The sequence below is a fragment of the Melospiza georgiana genome, chromosome 7, assembly GCF_028018845.1.
Source record: "Melospiza georgiana isolate bMelGeo1 chromosome 7, bMelGeo1.pri, whole genome shotgun sequence".
Classification (NCBI taxonomy): domain Eukaryota; kingdom Metazoa; phylum Chordata; class Aves; order Passeriformes; family Passerellidae; genus Melospiza; species Melospiza georgiana.
This window is the reverse complement of record NC_080436.1, coordinates 12,711,330-12,733,952: the sequence shown is the minus strand read 5'-3', so window position 1 is coordinate 12,733,952 and position 22,623 is coordinate 12,711,330. Positions and strand designations below refer to the sequence as shown.

The 22,623-nt window shown below is 42.2% G+C and overlaps 1 protein-coding gene across 2 annotated transcripts; it reads left to right on the top strand.

The window, feature by feature from the left end:
- Positions 1 to 767: 767 nt before the first annotated feature.
- On the top strand, positions 768 to 15,026 carry STK17B (serine/threonine kinase 17b). Of its 2 annotated transcripts, none has more exons than XM_058028041.1 (8): positions 768 to 819; positions 2,902 to 3,060; positions 6,707 to 6,919; positions 8,573 to 8,717; positions 8,963 to 9,089; positions 9,946 to 9,994; positions 11,304 to 11,483; positions 13,359 to 15,026. In XM_058028041.1, the coding sequence occupies exons 2-8, from the start codon at positions 2,939 to 2,941 to the stop codon at positions 13,627 to 13,629; spliced, it is 1,107 nt and encodes a 368-aa protein (XP_057884024.1). In that variant the 5' UTR covers positions 768 to 819; positions 2,902 to 2,938; the 3' UTR covers positions 13,630 to 15,026. The 2 variants fall into 2 exon arrangements, with proteins under 2 accessions (XP_057884024.1, XP_057884025.1); XM_058028042.1 differs by having other exon boundaries at positions 794 to 819; positions 2,899 to 3,060.
- The last annotated feature ends 7,597 nt before the right edge of the window (positions 15,027 to 22,623 follow it).

Genomic DNA, 22,623 nt, shown 5'->3' with positions numbered 1-22,623 from the left:
CTTGCATGCATGACTGAGAGATTGTCAAACATGCTCCGTGCGAGCCGTGTACTTATAGAGGAGGACTGAGAGCTCTCTGTTCCCGGCAGCTCTCGGTGAGAACTGTGAGAACTGTGAGAACTGATTTATGGCTCGGTTTCTAACTGGACTGGGCCGGTGCTGCGGTCTCGGAGCCTTCGCGGCCGCGTCACTCGCACAGCGGCGGCGGGGCCCGCATGGAGCCTCTGTCCCCGCACGGCGCCTCTGTCCCCGCGGCCGCGGCTCTGTCCCCGCCACGTCCCCCACCAGGACGGAGCGGAGCCGCTGCGGCGCAGCCCACGTCCCCGGCTCCACACCGCGGGGGATGCGCGGAACGCCGTCCTGTACCGAGACCTGCCCGCGCACCTGCCCCGCTGCTCCAGCGCTCGGAGATGCAGCAGACACCCCGAGAAGCCTTCGCTGCGGGGTTTCGCTGCCACAGCAGCGGGAGCGGGACGCGCCATCGGTGCCTTGTGGCCCGAAGCGGCGGCTCCGCGCACCCCGCGAGGTGCGGACACGAGCGGCCGCCCCGCAGCGCCTCGAGCCCCAACACCCGCAGCTCCCTCACGGCCGGGCGGCACCTGCTGCTGGGGGCCGGGCAGCCGGCAGGGGGCGCTGCCCGCCAATCGCCGGGGCTCTGGGCGCCGCGGCTGGGCGCGGATTGGCTGTTCTGGCGGGTGGGAGGGGCCTGGCACACGCGCTGCTGGGACAGCCGCTCCCCGCGGCTTGCGCTTTTCAAACGCTGAGAGGCGGCGAGAGAGCGGCAGCGGAGCTGTGAGGGACGGCGGGCGGCGGCCAGCGGTGAGTGCGCCCGGGCGGGGACAGCGGGGACTGTACCCTGCCAGGGGGCGAGTGTGCCCGGCCGGGGGGCGAGTGTGCCCGGCCGGGGGGCTCCTATGCTGTGCTGTGCTGCTGGCTGGGCGCTGTGGAAGCACCGCGCTGCCTCCCGCCCTGTGTCGGGTCGCGCCGGCGGCAGCGCGGGGTGCCTGTGAGGGCAGTCGGGGACAGGGCCGGGTCCCGCCCGGCCGCTGCCGCCCTCCGTGGTCCTTCGCTGCCAAACATCGTCCCGGCCCGGACCAGGGACTCGACGTCTTTAGAAAAGGTTAAAGGAGCTGGCTTTTTCCCCTGAAAACTTCGCTAGTTTAGTGGGAAGCCTTTTTTTCCTCATAGCTGGTTGAATCTCATTCTCCTGGGTAGATGACGTGTTTCTTTGTGGGTTTCTGCCTGCTGTGGGTATGTGTTCTTCTCTGTTCTTGATGATACTGAGCTAAAAAAAAGGAGATGTGGTGTCTTAGCGGAGAAACAACGTCAAGGCAACGTGAGGCAGAAGTTCTCCTTCATAATTGCTGTGTACGAATGATCATGTGCAATGAAAGCTTATGTAATAAGCTCGATAATGGTAATAAATTTGATACTGGTAATCTCTCAGTCAGTGAGGCCAGTTATCGAACACAAATGGTTTTCTGCTGAAGTACAGCAGGAAGAAGGTTCAGTCTAGGAGTTAAAGTGAGCACAGCCCTAAGGAGAGTAATGTAAAATTTCAGACATGAAAATCATCCTCTTAAATGGTAAACTGCCTTATAATGGGGGCAGAAGGAATGCTTGCTTGTTACAGAGTGAGTCAAAGACTTGTGTATTGGATTGTATTGTGACCTTTTCATAATTTCTTGAAGAAGCTATTTCCTGCATATCAGATGATACTTTGAAGATATTTTTAAACTGTGTAATTTGGGTCTTTTTCCTGCTAAATTATGTACAATGATTTGAATCCAAAATAGTTCTAATATGAATATCCATGTTCCATCCCACACGGGAATGTGAACAATGCTGGATGGTAATGGCTTGCATTTGGATCATAATTAGTTTGAGTGCTCCCCCAGAAGTGTCTGACAGTGCATTTCTCTCATTTTAACTGCAAGTGTATTTTTGGGAGCTTGCTAACTGTCTCTGAAATGTAATTTGCCTTATTTTTATTTTTTCACTAATAAAGGTAAACCTGCTCTTTAACTTAAAGAAGCCATCAATTACTACTTCTGGTATCCTTCAGTAACCTTTTTCTGCCTTGCTTTTGCATTTCACCTGAAGAGGTGCTTCAGGCCTATAAACGTGAACACCAAACCCCAGTATTTTTATTGGGTTTGGTTTTGTTGGGGTTTTTTTTTTTTTCACTGTAGTAGAAATGCTGTGGGTGGTGTATCTTCATAATGTGCTGTTCTACTGGTTTATTAAGGTAATTTAATCAGGATTACTCCATCATTTGGTTCTAAATGATCTGAACTTGCAAAGAGGACCTTGTCCATTCATGCTTCTCTCTGACAATTAACTCAGCCTTAAAAAGGAAACTTGGAGGAGCTATGAGTGAGCCTAGTAACAAATGTGAATATTCCCACTGGGAAAAGAACCCCACTTTGTCCTCTTGTTACCTATTCCTGCTGTGTTGCTGTTAACAAACAGGAAGGGGTTTTGGTAAATTCCCCCAGGAACCAAATATCTGTTAAAAGTGTAAACTTAAAGGAAATGTGGAACTTCCCCAGAATCCAGAGAAGAGTGTCAGAAAGATGAAGAAAGGGTACATCTCATTAATAGTTAAGTAGCTATTAGCATTTTTATTAGAACTAAAGCTTATCCCTAGTATCTTATGGATATGCTCCAGGGAGAAAAAAAACCCCAACTTATCTGGAGTGTTTACATTATTAAATTAGCATGTCTTGCTTAGTATTCCTTTCAGGTTTTGTTTTTACAGTGATTAAATGTGTTGTTTTCAGGCTGCTGCTGAACAAAGTGGCTATTCTGGCTTTATAACCCTAAACTGACAATATTTGTATACTTTGCTGTGCTGTAGCTATGGAATTTCCAAAACTCTTAATTGTTTTGCTTCAGCAGGTGGCTGGTGTAAGACAGAGACCTGCTGCTCCTGACCATGTCGAGGAGAAAGCTGGAGAATAAAAGCCTTTCTGGCTTGTTGGCCACGTCTCTGCACACACCAATCAAGACAGAGAACTTCTACAATTTTTATATGCTTGAATCTAAAGAGCTAGGAAGGTAAGATTATTCCTTATTTTATTTGAGCAGAGGAATTTCTGCTGCAAGAAAATTCTCTGTACAGTGAGGCAAACCTGTAGGTAGTAGATGGAGAATGAAGTATGCCCTCCTCCTTCCCTGTCCCCTTCTCTGCATCACGGTGGGTTCTCTAGGGACCAGGAAAAGGGACAGTGAGGCATGAGCTGCCAGCCTATTCCATGTCAGAGAGGTCTGGTTTTCACAGATATGTAGATTTGGGATTATCTTCCATTCCCTGCCACACGGATTCCTGGGGCATGGCCTGAACAAGAGATGACATAGGGTGATACTGTAAGAAAAAGGATTTTGAGTTGGGTTCCAGGTGTTTGGGTGAGTGTTCTGAAACCCAGAGAACAAAGATCTTTTCTCTCCCCTCCCAGCCCCAAGCAGTTAGACTGAGCTTCAGACAAGCTGCTGGTTCAGAGCAGTTTTGCAGCCTTGTTTGCAGCAGTAAAATAGGAACTAAAGCAACAAAGCACCCAAACCCTCGGTGTTTGTGACACTGTTTCAGCCGCACAAGTGAGTGTGTGTTTTGAAATCCCTGGGTTAAGTCATACCTTGAGAATGCTCAGTGCACTGGGTGTAAAGCCATGCCAGCCTGATGCTGTGATCACGTTTCCAAGCTCCCTGAGCAGAAATGTGCCAGGGCAGTCTCACAGCTGTGCTCCGTGGGGATCCTCTGCACCTGCACCTCCCTCTGTCAGCAGAGATGCTCTTCTGCCTGTGCTGTGTGAGCTCCTCAGCCTGCATTGTTCTCTTGGGGTTTTTCCTATTTTTCTAGCATGTGCTTTTTATCTGGTACACTTTTGGAGAAGTGCACGTTGCAGCCCATAACTTTCTTCTTTTCTTAACTTTTGTCAGCCCTGCTTTTGAATTCTAAGCTCTACAGAAGCAGTTTATATGCAGCACCCTCTAAACTCAGGTATTGTTCCAACACTGGATTTTCAGACTCTGCATACTTGTGAGATGATATCTAAAGCAAACAAAAGTGTAGATTTTGTGTGAATTCCAGAACAGTTTTTAATTTTTTCTGTGGATGCAAAACCAGGCATAACAAAGTAAGTGCCAAAATGCAAAGAAAACTGAAGCAGGACTCTGTTTTACAAACATATTTGTGATTTCTCCTGGCCTAACTACATGTATGTTTTTCATGTTTTTAAGTGTATAAATGCTTTTTAAGTGATGTAAAATCCATCTTTTCTTTGTAACCTCTCTAAATGATTAATATGCTTTAATTTTCACTTGCAGTTTTCTTTTTCCTGTTGAGATTATGTGGTAAATAGTTCTCTTGTTCTCTGCTTAAGCTTCCCAAGCCCCATTTCTTCCTCCCACACCCTTATCTGTTGGGTCCTTTGGTATTTAAGGCACTGACTCACGAAGCTGGCAGGTTAGGTTCTGTTTAGTGGGTTAAGTAGTTCTGTCCCTGGTGTGTGCGTGGCTTGGCTTCTTTTGAAGTAGTTAAATTTCTGTGGTTTCTGAGCTGAGATAGGAAAACATCCTGAAATGAGTTTTTCTTGCAGAGCTGGGCTCTGAGGGGGATGGTTACCCCGGCAAGGAGTGGGAACTGCTGCGCTTGCGTCAGTGCAGCGCTTCCGAGCTGATGTTTTCGTGTTCCTGGAGCAATTTCCACAGCTCTAAAAGACTTCTTGGTCTTATTTTTTTTTGCCTTAATTTTTGCCTTAATTGGCACTCTGCTAATAAACAAGTGGAAATTCGTACATCTCAAATCTGGAGGTATCACTGACCCTTCAGAGTTGTTGAACCCACAGGAACCAGAAGGAAGATTTGCCAAAACTGCTGGGGAAGATCGTGCTGTTCTCATGAAACTGAACTGGTTCCCCTTTGTTAAGTTTAGAGACGCTTTGGTGGCTGGCAGGGCTGATGTGATGCTAAAAAGAGAATGTGAGCTGGAGGGGGGAGTGCTTCCAACTTGTGTATGTTATGAAATTGAGCTCAGTAACTTCAAATGCTCTGCAGTAGTGAGCTGGGTTAACAGCTGGGAAAGAACGTGGCTGTTGCAGGCTTAAAAATAGTTGTTAAGGTGAAGAGTGTGCCTGTATCAGCCTAAATAACTTCCACCTTTAAAGTCTAGTGCTTTTAAAAAAGGGTAGAGAAAATCTACAACTAATTAATGTTCAAATAAATGATGACAGAAGGCCTGTTTTGTTGAATTTATTTTTAAGTTACAGCAGTATGATTCAAAGTAATCTTTAAATATTTAATAATTTAGGCACATTTGTGCAGTTATTTGCAAATGAAAATTGATTTTTTTTGCATGAGATGCTCATCCCTGTTTTGATTAAATACTGAAGTCTAGATTTTTTTTAAGTACTTTTTTTTAAAGAAATGTTCCTTTTAAGCGCTGGGATTTTTGCACCAGAAAAAAGGCAAAGCCTGTAAGGCAATGTGGTATTTTCTACTAAAGAAGCCAATTTAGTTTAAAGAACAGAGCTCAGATGGCTCATTCTGAGCTGTTTCATTATGTTTGTCCTTAGCATGCTGTGGTAACAAAAAACACAGGTGGACAGGCTCATTTTGGAGAGATAAATGTAGGCTGTGCACTTTGTACAAAGCTTGATACTGTTTTTAGAACTTTACTTGCAGTTTATTGCAGCCCTTCAAGTTGTTTTTTTGTAAATAAGGTTTCTTTAAATAAATAGATTTTTTTGTATATAAGGTTTCTCTTCACAATTTGAAAATACTTTGCTTGTATGTAACCAGGCATTTCTGGGAGTGCCAGAAATATTAGTAGCTATAAATTATTTTTTTTTTTTCAGGAATTTATAACTTGGCTTTCAAAACTGCCATTTTTTCCTCCTAACTTTTTCAAAGATCAGCTTGGGGTTTTAACTACAGTATGTGGTTTTCTTCTAAAAACATTTTTTTGCCAAAATACGTTTTTGTTTCCATACCTAAACAGTTGGCTAGGAAATAAAGCAACACACTTGGTCTAACTGTAATTGAGGAAGAGAATGCTAAATGATGGGTGCTTTTCTATTAAGATGTTTTGAAACATTTTGCAGATACCTGGGATTTTTGTAGCAGTACTGCATGGTTTGTGGAAGGAAATTCTCTTTATGATTAAATTTTTTTCCCACTGAAAACCTCCTGCCCCGCCCATGCATTTAAATGTTCTTTATTTTTCCTGTTCATTCTCTGCATTTCATAGGGGATTGCTTTGTTTGTTATTGTCCTGTAGGTGTTTTAATGAGGTTGAGGGTTTTTTAATATCTTGCAACCTGAGCAGAGCTCTGGGCAGTGTGGTCAGCCTTGCTTTAAGCAGAAGGTTTGGAGGTTTTTAGGGACCTCCAGAAGTCCTTTCCAACCAAATTATTCTGTGACCTGACCATGAGAATGTCCCTGTAACCTGATACTCTGATTTAATGTTTAGCTAGGCTGTATAAAGGGAATTTTCCTGGGTCTCACTGGAGCCTCATCTAGCTTAGTGTCCTTCCACAGTGCCTGCAAGTCAGTGTTCAGGAAACAGTGTAAGAGCAGGCCAAGCATGGCATTTCCCAATACATTTTTTTTGTTTGTTTGCAATTGTTTGCTGTGTCTTCTTATTTCTAATATTAATTTATGCACTTTTGATTTCCTGCATCTCAGTGTTTCCCCTTCTGTTTCATAGAGGAAGATGTGCTGTGGTGAGAAAATGTGTAGCTAAATCCACAGGCCAAGAGTATGCAGCTAAATTTTTGAAGAAAAGGAGAAGGGGTCAAGACTGCAAAGCAGAGATTGTGCATGAAATTGCTGTCCTTGAACTAATGAAGTCCAATCCTCGCATAGTTAACCTGCATGAAGTCTATGAAACAGCAAATGAAATCATCCTAGTGTTGGAATAGTAAGTGTGCTTTCATCACATGTCCCATGTTTGCAGGAAAGCATCTTTCAATATATTAATTTTTTGCATGAGTTGCCTGAATGCCCAGAAGAATTGCAACAGTACCCTATATACGTGATGCTAATCTTTCATTGTAATATACTTTATATTTTTTCCTTTAATGATGTTTCAGGTAGGCTGACTGGAAATAATGTTCTTGGAATACTGTAGAAGGTCCTGAGTGCCTTGATGCAATTTAAATAAAAAGAAAAAAGTCACTGATTCCATGTACACAGATTTCAAAGAGGTTGAGCACATCCGTGCCTGTGAACTTGCAGTTAGCACTTGACATTTTTTTGGTGACTGGGACTTACAGTTACTTTGTTTGTTTTGAGCTCCTAAATTTAGTGGTTTTGTTGTTTTAAAATTGACTTTTGGAACAGTTTCCTAAAAAATTCCCATATTTTTCACAGATGTTCCCAAAGCTTCTTATTAGCTCTGAAAACAAGTTTAATTTGGGAATTGAATTTGCATTATCTATTATATTTGTTGTATGTGTAAATTTTTGTGGGGAATGTAGGGAACAAAAATACAGCCTGTGAAATTAGTTCTTTCTTAGCTTTAAGTTTCTTGTACAAAGTATTTGAAGTGCTGTTGATGGTGGTCTCTGTACACCATGATATATTCTTTGGAAAATTTGAAGGAATTTTGCTAGATTCTATCTGTAAAAGCTTTTTTTTTCCCCCTGGAACTAGATGACCCCTAACATATAATTTATTCTAAGGCTTTTTTTTTTTTCAAATCCTTTCCTGCAGAGCTTTCAGCTCTTTACCCATGTGGGTGCCCACCCATCCAGACCATAATGTAACTTGAGTACAGCAATACTGTGGGAGCCAGTGCTGAAAACCCTGTGAGAGCTGAAATCCATGGCATCCTCTGCCCTTCCCCTCATGTCCATGTTGCCTTCAGGTCACCTGGGGGGAGGCATTTCTGGCACCTCCCATAACCCTAAACAGTTTGTGCCTGTGTTCATTCATTTTGTCCATTATCTCTTTACTAGACTCTCACTTTAGAGAGTTTGGTAAACTCAGCAGTGAAGTTTCAGCTCAGTGATCTGGAGTTTTGAGGAAGCCCTTCGTCCTTGAGAGAGACTCGAGGCACTCAGAGCAGGCTGAGTAATGATCTCAAACCCAGCCTGAAAGGAGGCAGCTGACACTGCAGCCAAGTGGAGGAATAACTCACAAACCACAGCAGCACAGATATTTCCATGCTGCTTTACACTGCTCTGAATTATTTATGAACTGGTCTCATGGAAGACATTTTAGATTTGACTTGAAAAGAAAGGCTTCTTTGATTAGGGACTATGATAGAACTCAGCTTCTGGAAGGCATCTTCCCACTTGCTTGAGGGGATCAGAGCATTCTGAGGTTACCAGTCAAAGTGCTCTTTGCTGTCTCAGAATATAAGGAAAGAAAAAGCATCATCACTTTTTTCCCCCCTTTTCTAAGTGTTTGTATTAAGTGTTTCAGTGTAAATGTGTAAAAAGAAAAATATTCCCAGCCTCTCTGATATTAAAGCTATATGTTAGATAAATATGTGCTATTCAAAACATTTTTCCTTGCTGAAGTTTCAAAATATAAACTTAATACATAGATGTTCTTCAATGTGTTTCAGTGCTGCTGGAGGAGAAATATTTGACTTGTGTGTCCCAGATCTGGATGACAGAATTGGTGAAAGGGACATTGTAAGGCTTATAAGGCAAATACTTGAAGGACTTTGCTGCTTGCATGAAAACAATATTGTTCATCTTGATTTAAAGGTGAGGCTGCAGCAGGCTTTGCTTTAGCACTTTATCTTCACTTTATTCTGTTCATCAAAGTAATTTGTTAAATACATTTAAAAGATGAGGAGAAGAAGATTAAATGCTATTATGAGATTAAATATTTTTAAATAGTGTTTAGCAATAAGTATTTCATAATAGAAGCTGAAGTGTCATTTAGTACATTGGGCTTTTTTTTTCAGATTGTATTTTATTAATTAGGAATGTAATGTTTTCTGTTCTAGCCTCAAAATATTTTGCTGAGCAGCATCAATCCTCTTGGTGATGTAAAAATTGTGGATTTTGGGATGTCCAGGAGGCTGGAGAATTGCAGTGAACTGCGGCAGATCATGGGAACCACAGAGTACCTCGGTATGGAAGGGCTGCTCACAGCCTCTCATGTGGGCTTTCCAGAGAACAGGAACACTTCATGGAGCACACTGAGCAGCTTACAGGCTGATAAAGAGCATCACAGGGCAAGGCAACATGTTTGAGCTGCTCTTTTTAAAGAGTAGTCAACAAATATTTGCACCAAAAATTCCTGAATTATATCAATAAGTGCAGCTCTCAATTTTATACTGTAGTATTTGTTAAATTGTTCTAATTAGAATTGAAATACAACATTAGCATGCACAAAGAAATGTTCTTTGAATTAATGGAACATCTTTAATGTTATCCAATATGATGACTTAATGAGATTAAAATATTTGTTGGAAAGGGAAAGATTGCTGTTAACACTTGGCCCTCTCTGAGGGCCAAGTTTCCTTCATGGCTGCCAACACTCAGTGTTAAGAGCACTTCATTCTGCAGTGAATAACTTGCTACCTAGCCTATGCTAACAGCCACTGATCCTAAAATTGGCTTGGTCATTGTGGTGCAGCTTTAACATGCTGAAGACTCTATACACTCCCATTAAAAAGCTGTATAATTCAAAACCTCTTAAGAGAAAAATGTGTGTGCATGCATCTGATTAGAACACATCTTGAAACTTGGAAAACTTGAGGCCATGTAGTGCCACTTCGGTGTCAACCAAGTAAACATCCATGTCTAGGCAAATGGAAATAACTTTTTGCCACCTTGTGGCTTGGAAATAATAAATCTAATTATTGAAACTACATGTTGAGTCTCATAATAATGGCTGGCAAAGAATGCCAGAAATGTAGTGTATGATTCAAGGCCATTTAAAGAAGATATTTATTAAAGCTTTTTTTTTTCCCCATCTCTTTAGCTCCCGAAATCTTGAACTATGATCCTATTACCACAGCTACAGACATGTGGTAGGTGTGATCTTCATTTTACTGAGGTTTGGTGGAATCCCTTAACAATCTAAGGACCTGATGCAGTTTCATCTGGCTTCCAGGAATCCCCTTCTGTTGGTGGGCTGGCTGAAAGAGTGAGGGAAGGGATGAGAGGGATGAAGCCCTCAGGACTTACAGGAGTTTATGGATCTGTTGCACACTTAGTGGGAAATGCAGGTGGCTCCTGAGCCTGTGGAGGAGAGGTGTTTGTTCTGAGGGAATAACAACAGTGGCTGGATAACATACTTCAGGTATTACTTACTCCTGGGTGACATGCTTCAGGTATTAGCTACTCTAGGACACTTCCCTCCCCACTTTTAGGTTGTTAAATAATTTTTTATACAAAGTGTAAGAAGGATGTAAACTTCCTACTTCTTATTTTTAGGGAAATATCTGCAGAGTGAATCATAAAAAATGACAAATACTTTGAACTGACCCACAACTTCTTGTGGCATTTTAATTTTATGTGCTGTGTTAAAGACTAGTTTTGAAATGTTTCCTTTAAAACATAAAATCTTCATCATCTTTATTAATATTCACTGTTAAGAGTTGCTAGTTGCTCCTTTGAAGTCCTCAACTCATAGTAGTAACTAAATCTGTTCATGAATGGTTTTTAATCACATATTATTTGCCTGCTTTTGTGGGAAGACATAAGAAAACCCCTGTTGATGCTGTGCTCACCATGACAAACCCAGCAGCTGCATGTTTCCACACTGTAATGGGTTCTAAATTCTGATCTGTCAGATCACAAAAATGTTTTTATTATGCATCAAGAAACCACCTTAAAATTTATCATAGCTGGCATGATCTGTGGTACTCATGTTGACGTTCTTGGGAGAAACATTTCAGCTAGAAGAGATTGTAACACAACTCAGATGTCAAATGTACAGAGAGGTTGAATGAGTCTTTGCTCTGTTATCCAGAATTGCAGTGAAAGATGGGTTTTGTTTGCATGCAGATTAGAAAGTCTTGTCTTTTTTTGCAGCTCTATCATCCAGAATTGCCACATGTCCCAAGAGTGGGCTGTGTAAAAGTGGTATTTCCTTTTTCTAACAATCTCAGCAGGAAGAAAAGGATCTATTGAAATTAAAGAGTTTTCAAAAATCCCTTCATTGAGATATATACACCTGTCTTTCCTTGTGTGTGTATGTGCACACAAGGAAATTTGGGATATGCCAGGAAGTTTGATCTGCAGCACAGTAAACATGCAGGGTGTATTGTTCAGATTCTCCAGTAGCTTTACACATTTTGTTCTCTAGTAGCTTTATACATTGTGTTCTTACCTCAGGAACATTGGTGTCATCTCCTACATGCTGCTGACACAAGAATCTCCATTTGTGGGCGCTGATGTTCAAGAAACTTACCTTAATATATCTCAAGTTAACGTAGATTATTCAGAAGAAACATTCTCATCAGTTTCACAGCCTGCAAAAGACTTCATTCAAAAACTTCTCATAAAAAATCCAGAGTAAGTAGCAAACTCCTCCAGGCAAGAATCCTAAATTTGTGGAGCACCTAGAAAAAGTGAATGTTAATTTATGTGCTTAATGTCACTGACAAGATCAGTTGGACATTTCACAATGCATTGGTATTTTTGACTGGCTGTTTTAAAGTGCAAGTTTATGCTTTTCCATAATGTGTGAGAAGAATTTTGGATTCAATGTCTGGCTAAAATTGTCAGATATTATTTTTATTATTTTTACAGATAATGTTATTATTAGGGAGGCTTGTTCTTTGAGGTTTTTTTTGAGTTTCTTTATATTTTCATTCAGATAACAGATTATCAGATTTTATTAAAGTATGCTCTAGAAAGATCACATTATTTTCTATAATTAATGTAGTTTGGAAAGACAGTGCAGCCTCATTGCAATGCTTTCTTGTTTCCTGACTCTTTTTATTTAAATACCTTTATCTTTTTATTTAAATACCTCTCTTACTGTATTTTTATACTTGGCAGTGTCCTGCCTTGTTCAGTGTTCTAAAAATGATCTCAATCCAAGACAAAAACTTGTTTGTTTGTTTGTAAGACACACCCCTTACTCTGCATTCTTGGGGAGTTCAGACTTCACTGAAGACCTTGCAAAGAAGCTGAACTTTGAGAGTGAGCTGGTCAGGTATTGTTGGTTGCAGTGCTAGATACGGTCACCTGTGATGAGGCAGTAACCCTTGGCATCTCCAGAAAGCCTCCAGCAGGAGGAGTGAGCCTGCCTGCCTGCCTGGGAGAGGCTCTTGGGCAGGAGGAGAGGATGGGAGGTGATTCCTGGGAAGTGCCTGCTCTGTGGCAATGAGGACTCCATATAAAGTTACAAGAGTCCTTCCTGTCTTAACATCTCACGTACATGGTTTGTCAGGATCTGAAAGGATTCACAAAACCCCAGTATCATGAGGGAATCTTGTCTCTCATGTTTGTGGAGCACCTAGAAAAAAGTAATCAGTGAGGAAGAACCTGCTTTGATAACTCTTAGTGTGGACCTGTGGGATATTTGGCATTCTGTCACAATTAATTCTCATTTTCTCCTGGGCATCTCAAGAGTGTGCATTATATGCTTAATAAACTGCCTTTTTAAAATTCCCATTCCAACTCTTGATGACACTACCTCCTTGAATTTTAAGAGGAAAAGTCTCTTAAAATTCTTAGAGAGTCAACTCTGTTAAGTTACACTTTTCTGACTGAAAAATATTCCTGTGTTCTGGTGGAGTGAGGGGGAAGTAGTGGCTTTGCTGTCCTGGAGCCAGTTTTCTGGCAAGTTCTGTGGAAGTTAACAATGCAGAACACAATTCAAACTTGCAGTAGCACTGTACTACGTTATCCACAGGAGCAATTTACTAAGTCTGGTTTGTTTGGTAGGATCTATATTTTGAAAGAGTTTATGCCAGATGAATTGCAAGAGTAAAACTAGAAAATGTCAGAGTTTGTGACATCCTGTTAACTTGGCTATCCTTGAAAGCATAATGACTGAATAATCATGAGCCTCACTGTTGATGGTCTGTATAAAACATATTGCTTTAAAAGTAAAAGCAAGTGCCCATTTATGTGGACCATGTTGAAAGCATTCCCGGGCACCATGTTGAAAACATTCCCAGGTACCATGTTGAAAACATTCCCAGAGATGATGTTCCTGGTTCTGATGAAAGCTTACCAGCTTTAGGGTAAACTGTCAACTAAATTTAGATGCATGTAGCCAATACTTAACTGTGTTTTGTAGCAGCTGAGGTAGGGGTGGAAACGCCAATATTGACTCTTCAGTGTCAATTTTGCTCAGGATTTTTAGCATCAGAGCTATTTTGGTTTTTTAGTATTAGTGGAATTAACCCAAGCACCTTTCCCTTTCTCCCTGTGAAGGGACAGGCCCACTGCAGCAGACTGTCTGTCCCACTCGTGGTTGCAGCAAGGGGAGCTCCCACTCCTGTGCAGCCCTGAAGAGATCTGCTGCTCCTCTCAGCTGCCAGGACACACAGCCAAGTGCTCAGAAGAGTGGAGTGTAAAGTGCAGCTGCAGTGACAAGGAGGACAAGGAGAACATCCCAGAGGACAGCAGCACACTCTCCAAACGCTTCCGCTTCGACGACTCGTTGCAGTATCCCCAGGAGCTGGTGACAGACTTTGTGTGCTAATGTACAGCACGGACTTTCCATGGAATGAGTTCAGCATCATCTGTTCCAGTGGTGACAGAAAGGTTCTGGCTTGCCAATTCGTGCAGCATTGGCATGCTGGAAATGCACTTTGATTCTTTTATGTTGGTGCCTCCTTTTCTATCCATTGCTGGCAGTGGATTTAACTCCTGAGGAATTGGGATTGTTGCGCCAATGAAATGAATTATTTTTTTTAAGAAGATATAATTATAATATTTTTGCACTTTTCAAGTTCTAGTCAAAAGATGGTACTAGAGTGAACAAACTGAAACCTGAAATGAGTTTAAGCATAGCCTTTGCCAAACAGTGGTTGCACACATGCATGCTTTTAGGACTACCTTTTCTTTTAGTAAGAAATTGGGAAGGGAAGCAGAGAAGCTGAATCTTGCTGGTTTACTGGAGTTGCTGGCTACCATTCTCACCACTTTGGGTAGAGGCTCAATTTGATATGTTTTGGGACTATGGTGCATCTCTTGGGGCCATTTGGAAAGTTGTTTTACCTCTAGGATCACTCATAGTTCTGCCTTATGGATCTGGGCTACTTGGGCATTATCCTGCATACTCTGTGTGGTTATGCTGTGTTGGATCTCTGCAACACTTGGCATAGAAAACAGGTAGATTGTCAATCTTTGTGCTTATGGCCCTTGGCTTCTTACCATAAATTGCATTGGAAGATGAGGTTTCTATGCTGATGTGAATATTTGAACTTGGTTGTTTGCTTTAATCAAACCTCTGAAATAGTATAATCTACTGCATTGAATTTTCCTTATCTTAAAAAAAAAAAAAACCAAAACAATCCCCCCCAAAAAACCCACACAAACAAGCCCCAAAACACAAAGCCTCTAATTAAAAGAGTAAACTGAAAATAACCATTATTGCCAGTGAAACAGCAATTAACAGTTTTTCTCTGTGTCCCTCTAATGTAGAAGTGTATCTTGCTGTCAGTTAGTGTTGCCCATAATTATTCAGCTTCATGCCTGCTCTGAGAAATGGACTGCAGTGTGTTAGTATTTCAAGACAAACTACCTAAAAATTGTTTTAAGCCTTTAAAATTGGTTTGGTTAGTGGTATTTTTTAAAGTTCTGTGCCTTCCACTTTCACTTGTTTCTGGCTCTGAGGTAATAGTGCCTGTGTCAAGTTTTGTCTTAAAGCAAATGCCAGTTGTGCCTTAACAACCTGAAAGTAATACTCATAAAATAAGCCCCTTAATCATAACAGAGCCTATGAGCCTTTTTCAGCAGTAAATTTATTAAAACTCTTAAAGATGTTTTAAAAGTAAATGCCACTTCAAAATATTTCAAGATTTTCCACTCTTCAAAGGTTAAATTTAATTGTCTTTAAATTGGATTTGTTTTCTGTAATAAAATACCACAATCTGATAATCTTTTTCAAGTGTGCCTGTGGATTTGTCAGTAGTTGGGCAGATTGGCATTTTGGAATACGACTGAGAAGTGAACCTGATGAGTGGTAAAAGGTTGTGTTTTATCTTTCTTCACACAAGGAAAAAGCAGGTTTTTCCCAAACATTTCAGTGTAAGGTGTCACCAAAACTCATGGGGGGATTCAGGACTGTTGTCTTGGTGTGGGGGGATGCTCACATTGACAAGTGGAAAGCAGACTGAGGTGTAGGGCATGTAAAACTTCTCAGCTTCTGTTTGTCAGAAGAAGTTGTTCTCCAAGATTTCATGTCATATGAAATAAAGTAACAGGTTGGTGCAGCAGAGACAAAGCTCTGATAGCTGGGTGTGAATGAGCCACACCAGGTCTCCTCTGTGGATTAATTCTCATGGAGCTTTTCTCATTGGTACTGATTGTATATATGGTAACAGAACTACTTTGCAGGAGCCAGCTGTTGGATTGTGCTCAGGTACTTTACACTCTTACTTTTCAAAGTCCTTGCCTTTTCCCAGTTGGAGGAGTCTTACCTGACCTTTCTTCCACCATCATGGACTCCAGTTTGAACTGGGTAAGTTAAAACCACAAATTATTCAATACATATGTAGAAGTTCACGTTCACTTAAGATAAAGAAAAAAATGCCAAAAAAAGTAGTGTAAATAAAGGTAAAAAAGAATGTTTAAAAAAGTTGTTATAATTTAAAATTCTGTCAAAGTATTCCTGAGTTGAAATTACAACTGTTTTTTAGCATCTGTATATCAGCAAAATTAAGCTGATAGCATATGCCAGCATATGCCATACAAGTACTTTATGATAAAGCTGTTATTTCTTAATATTTTTATCACAGTATCTGATGTTTACATTTCTTAATACTTTAGAGCTAACTTAACTTTAAATAATTGAAAATTGGTTTTATCCAAAGAATTTAAGTTTTGAAGACTTTATTTGTATTTTATATATGCTTAAAATATACATTGAATCAGACTTCGTTTAGATAAGTGTGTTTGAGTTATTTTAAAATATTATTGTGCAAATTAACTCCAGTTGAATGTAAATACATGCACTGTAAGCAACTGTTAGTCTGTTTTGCTTCTTCTCATATTACTGGGACTTTCCAAGTGTGAATGAATGCTGAGTAACATTTTGAGATGACTGAAGTAATATTTCTATGCAATTAATGACCTTTTTCTTTTAAAAAAAAATAAACTTTGCCATTTTCTCAAAACTTCCATTTTTTTTTTTATTCACAGCATCAGAGGCTGATTGAGGTTGGGAGAGACCTCTGCAAGTCCATGCTCCCTGCTCCAGCCATCCCACCTAGGCCTTGCTGGGCAGAACGGTGCCCAGATGGCTTTGGGTCTCCAAGGAAGGGCACTGAGTCTCCCTGGCCAGCTCTGCAGTTCTCAGCCAGCCTCACAGCAGCTGGATGTTCTTGTGCTCAGATGTTCTCACGTGTTCCAGTGTGTGCCACTCCCTCTTGTCCTGTCACTGGGCATCCCTGATGAGAGCCTGGCTCCATCTTTGCACCCCCACTTCACATGATGGGATGTGTTGATAAGAGTCTCCCTGAGCTTTTTTCTGGCTAAACAATCCCTGCTGCCTCATCTTTCCTTCTAAGAGAGGTGCTGCAGTCCCTGAATCCCTGTCTGTGTCTCACACTGGGCACTGCTCTTGTGTGAGGAAAGGGAAGGATCAGCTCTGTCACCCTGCTGGTGCAGCCCATGCCATCAGCCTGGTCTGGGCACACTGCTGCCTCCTGTCCCACTGCAGGAGCCCAGGGCCTTCTCTGCAAAGGGGCTTTTCCAGCTGGATGGCTCCAGGATGTGTCAGTGTGCAGGACTCTTCCTCCACAGCCCCTTTCTCCAGCCTGCAGAGGTGCCTATGGACGGCAGCAGGAGCTGCAGGTGTATCAGGCACTCCCAGTTTGTGTCACCTGCAGCCTTGCTCAGGGCATGCTCTGCCCATCATGATTACCCAGGATCTTCTGGGAGAGTGTCAGAGGTCTGGGCAGGCAGTGCTGCTCTCCCTTCAGCTCCTGGCAGTCATTTCTCTGCAGGGTTGCTCCAGTCTGACTTCCCCTTGCTGAACCCATGCTGACTACTACCAGTGAATCATGAACTTAGCAGCTCACTTCCTGGAACTGTTCTCCACATGTCTGGGGTTTATGTAAAAAATGTTCCTGTTCCTATTTGTAATGATCTAGTTATATCTTGCTGTACTTAATGAGGTGATACTTTTTATACTAAATTCTACTGCCCTTTCTGAATGGCTGTGTGTAAGACAACTGAAATGCACTCTTTGTTATACATATTAACTTCCTAGGGCGTTAATGGTACATTTGTTTCATTTTCGAGTAGATGGCTGAAATAAAAAAACAACAAACCCCAAAACAAGTGTGCTTTAGAAAGGGAATTGCACTCAGAAGAGGGGGTTAACTCCTGGTGGCCTGGGTAGCGTTTCTTCCAAAGGCACATTTCATTGACAGAGCTTTTCCATTGTTTGAAATGCACAAATGGCCTTTCTTTTCAGTGAAAGAAACAGTGTGTCCATGTGGCTGCTTTGGTGTTGCAGCATTAAATTCAGAAATTATCTGAATATTTACATTTCTTGCAGTGAGAGTTCTTACCAGGAATGATGCCTAATTTTTTTAACATATCAAATAAACAAACTATTCTGTTTAATGGCGGTTTGAGACAACTGGGAATTTCTGCTTTTTCAAAAATCCTAAAGGAGGAGATGTCTTTGAGAAATGCATCACAGTGACTTTAAACTGAGAGTAGATTAGATAATGAGAAGAAATTCTTGACAGTGAGGGTTGTGAGGCACTGGAACAGGTTGCTCAAAAAAGCTGTGGATGCCCCATCCCTGGAAGCGTTCAAAGCCAGGTTAGACAGGGCTCTGAGCAATCTGATCTAGTGGAAGGTGTCCCTGCCCATGACAGAGGGTTGGAACTGCATGATCTGCAAGGTCCCTCCCAAGCCATTATATGGTAATAAGTGACCCTCCTTTCACCAGGACTGCACTGCTTGTGCTCTTGCCAGGTGAGGCAAGTTGAATCTGAAAAAACACTTGGTAAAATTGGGGCAGAATACGAGTGTGCTATTACTGTGTTTGTTTCAGAAACTGCTCATCTTGGGCACTGAGAACCTGGCAGCTGACAGGCTTGAAAATACTGCTTGATCCACTCAGCATTGCAGAAATGAGCAAGATACAGAATGAATCAGTGTAGGAAGTCTGCTGAATTTAATGGTAATATTACAAGGCTGAATTGCCAAGTCATCTACCAGTGAGTAATGTGCTATAAGAGTAAAAGGAAACTTCTTAATAATTAAAAGCAGGTACAGGAATGATCCCATAAAAGTTCTTATCTGGTATCCCATGTAGTGAATAAACAGCAAGGTAGGTATTATTACTGTTGGGAGAAGAAAATCCTTCTGATAATGAAAAATACTACATGTATAAGCATTTTCTTTATAATGTCTCTCATATTAGCAATCTGTTTCTTTCTTCCTTTGAGGAGTACAAGCAGGTATGCTGTTTCCAGTTTCCTAATCAGACAATAAACCCCAAAAGGTCACATGCTAGCAAAAGGACTCCCATGCCCAGCAGTGGAAGCAGTGTGTGCTGAATGTGCCACTGCTTGCTGGAGGTGTAGTTGGAATAGCAGGGAACTCCCTTTGCCTGGTTTCCAGCTGGACTGGTCCATAGCATAGCCAGTACAGACCAGAGCTTGTGTGAATCTCCCTATGCTCATTGAGTATGAGGGTATTTCTCATTTCAAAAATCAAAACCAGGCTTTGGTGCTGGCTTGGATTTAGAAAATGCACTGGGAATTCCAGGTGATGTTGAGCCTTTTGCAGCTGGACAAAGCAGAAATACCCTAGTGGTTCTTTGCCTGTGGTATTTGAATAAAGGGGTTTTTATGGTTAAAACTTGCTATCTAGACTCATAATGCTCTGTGTGCAGTTCACAAGATTGGTTACAGGCCTGAATTGGAGCTCATTCATAGGCATTTTTCAGCAGGTTAGCGCTGTAAAATGTAGTGCTACCATTTATATATTGCTGTGAAAACATCCAGAAACCTCATTTAAAATTCACAAACTATTCAACATGGCCAAAATAGTTTCAGATCCCATAGAAATTCAAACCTGGCCAGAGCAAAGTGTTAGAAGTCATACCAACTGTGCCAGTAGTTGATTTAGATTGGTCAAAGCATTGGATTCAGTGGAGGAAACACCCACTGAGTACCAATGAAACTGAATGAGATTTTTTATTTATATTTTCTTGTATTCGATAATTTTCCAGGAGTGTGGGGGCAGGTTGTTTAAGTCCTAAGTCACTGTGCACAAGATGGGCTGATGCATGATGAGGCACGTGGAAAACCTTCGGTTGCTGTTGTGGGTTATGCACCCAAGCCCATTCTATCTTGGCAGGAATCATTTTTGCAAACAGAGCTGAGTTCTTTTGCATGTTGAGCTGAGGCAGCTGTCCCCCGCTTTGCCTGGAGACGAGCACCTGCACTCACTTATGCGTTATTAACTCCCCCGTGGGTTATTTCCAAAGGTGAGGAGGACACTGCCTCGGCAGCGGCGAATGGCACTCGCTGCTCGGAGCCGTGCTCGCCATCCTTATTGCAGGTGGCAGGCACGGCAGGGCTGAGGCTTTTTGTGCAGGCAGGCAGACAATCGCGGGGCAGCACTGGCACGGCTGAGGCCCGGCACAGCTGCAGACACTTTGTGGCAGTTTAATTCCCCTCAGGTGTGCTCAATTCCGTGAGAGCCCTCACGTGTGAGGCGTTCTCGGCCGAGGTGCGTCCAGCGCGGCCTCAGCGTCCCGGCCACGGTAACGCAGCCGCTGCCGGGCTCCCGGTGCTGGGCCAGGCACGGCGGCCGGAATTGGGCTCCCGCCGGTTTCCAGCGGCCGGGATGGGGCGGTGGAGCCCGGGAAGCAGCGGTGCCGAGCTGTGCCGTGTCCCGCTGCGGAGCGCCGGGAGCGGCCGAGCGCGGGGCCTCGGGGCGGCGGCTGAGGCGCTCCCAGCGCCCGGGGGCACCGGGCTGACGGAGCGGGCTCTCTGAGCTGAAAGGTGCGGTTTTTAAAATTTATTATTATTATTGTTATTATTATATATTTTTTATTTTTTTTAACCGAACTCCCTTTTATGAGTTAACTTTTTAGCGCTGCCAGCCCAGCCCTCGATCGGTGTGAGCAGGGCCTGGCGCGGCGCAGAGGCCGCAGCGCCCGGTCCTGCTGAAGCGCACGGCGTTGGCACCCAACAATCAAACCGCGCTGTCTGCGCTGCGAACTCTGCAAAACGGGTTTACACGCAACACAGTCCTTAAAACTGCCCTCATCGCCTTTAATTGGCTTAGCAGGGCAAATTTAAACAGATGCTTTTGGTATGGGCTGCTGCTCCTGTAATGTTTCCAGAGAAAGTGACTCTCTCCTAGAGGCACCTCACAGAAATTGATTTGCGTACCAAAGCTTCAGCTTGGTGCAAAGTACAAAATATTATGTCATTGTCTTGGTTTCTGCTGGACGAGAGTTCATTTTCCTCTCAGCAGCTGGCACAGTGCTGTGTTTTGGACTCAGTATGACAATTGCATTGATAACACACTGATGTTTTGGTTGTTGCTAGGTAGTGCTTACCCAAATCAAGGCCGCCTGAGCTTTATATTTCAGTTTCATTATGTATGACAGGGATTACAAAGAGCACGTTCGAAGTTCAGAGTCACCTGATGGATTCAGGTGATTTTACCCAGGTCAGCTGTAAAGCTGCTGATGAAGCCGAGTCCATCAGATCACCTCGGGCGGGTTATGGGGCTGGGGCATTCGGGGTGCGAAGGGTTTCCGAGGGAACTGCGTGTATTGGGAGAAAACAATGAGGTGCAGGGATGTAGTTCCAGCCTGCAGAGCAAATGGTGCCGGGCTCCTCTCGGAGCTTTGCTGCAGCAGCCGGAGCGGGAGCTCCCCCGGTTGGCAGCGAGGGGAATTCCCGCCAGGCACAGGGATGATGTTCTTTGCAGTGAACGATGAAACAGGGAAGTTTCCCTGCAGAGGCACTGGCCTTGGAAAGCTTAAAATCTCTGCTGGACAAGGCTCGGTGCAGTCTCTTTCAAAAATTTTTAATGTGATTTTAAAAATTCAAAAATGCAAGAACAGTAAAGTGACATCAGGGAAGGTAAAAAGAAACTATACAAATTTAAACAGAAATCATTGTATAACTGGTGGATGGAATCGTGATTTATTAAGCCCAGCCAATGGTGCAATTCTTCCATTTGAACTTGTCATCAAACTTTAAGCTATGACAGCCATTAAAACAGTGTTGAAATAAACTGAACTTAGACCTTTGAATCTCAAAATACTGAACCAAGACTAATGAAGCGTATTCAATCACACAATTGTTCTCACTTAAAATAGTAGTAATAATAGTACAATTAGTAAAAGGAATAAAGTTTATATAAAATTTAATACAAATTAATTACAATATTGTTGATTTCATCTTAATTTATTCTGGTTTCAACTTTTGTGTATGTTTTATTGTGTATATAATATGTTAGTACAGTGGCTTTTGTGTACAACCTGTAAATAAATATACATATACTTGGGGGGGGTGTGTTCAAAAATTTCTTGCTTACTCTTTCTTGTATGATCAAGAAAGTTTGGAGGTCACATATGTAGAGGAGTGTGGTAGCAAGCAGCGTGGCTGGTTAGTAATGTAGGTATTTAGAGAGTAATATTTAGTTAGTGATATGGGCATTACCTGGACATTTAAAAGCTGTTTTTCAGAAAGCACTGTGTCTGTATGTGATGGCTTGGGCTTTATATCAATGCCCATCTAGCCACTGTAAGCATAACATAAACATAAACTGTAAGCATAACATAAACAGGTGTTATGTTTGCCTAATTATCCCATCATTAAAAAAACCCCAAACAATATTAAAGGTAGTAGCAATTTTAATTGAATAGTCAAAATAAAAAAACTATAAAAAACTATAAAATTGGATACAATATTATTTGATTAAAATAAGGGATCATTTGTTTCCAATAACAGCGCATAAGCAAATGATAACGGCGGGGTGTGGGGCTCATGGACCCGTGCCACACCACGTCCCAGCTTGCCAAGGGAAGGTTCTTCCTTCCATGCCATGTGCCAATGCCATCTCCTCCCATTTCAGTTCGTCACATCCATCTCTGTCTCTGCCCTCATCACCACCTTTACCACCAGTCTTTGGGGCTCGTTTGGGATGAAGAGTCCGTAGTCATCCTCTGTGTCCTTTCACTCACCTTTGGGTTCCACATGCGCACCAAGCCAGTACAGTGTAAGCCCAGACTAATGTATCACTGCATCTGCACAGCAAGGCAATAAATCCTTTATTAGCATTTATTAGCGTTTTCTGGGACCCGACCAGGTTTTTGCTCATTTTTAGCAACTGTATCGTATGCGGGGGATGGGACAGGTATAAGTTTAATTGTGTTAAGAATTTTTGCTGCAGCAAAATATTTAAATATGGATAACATTGTAACTAGATTAGTGAAGAGATTTTTGCTTTTATTTCTAGCACATCAGTCTCAAAATACAAA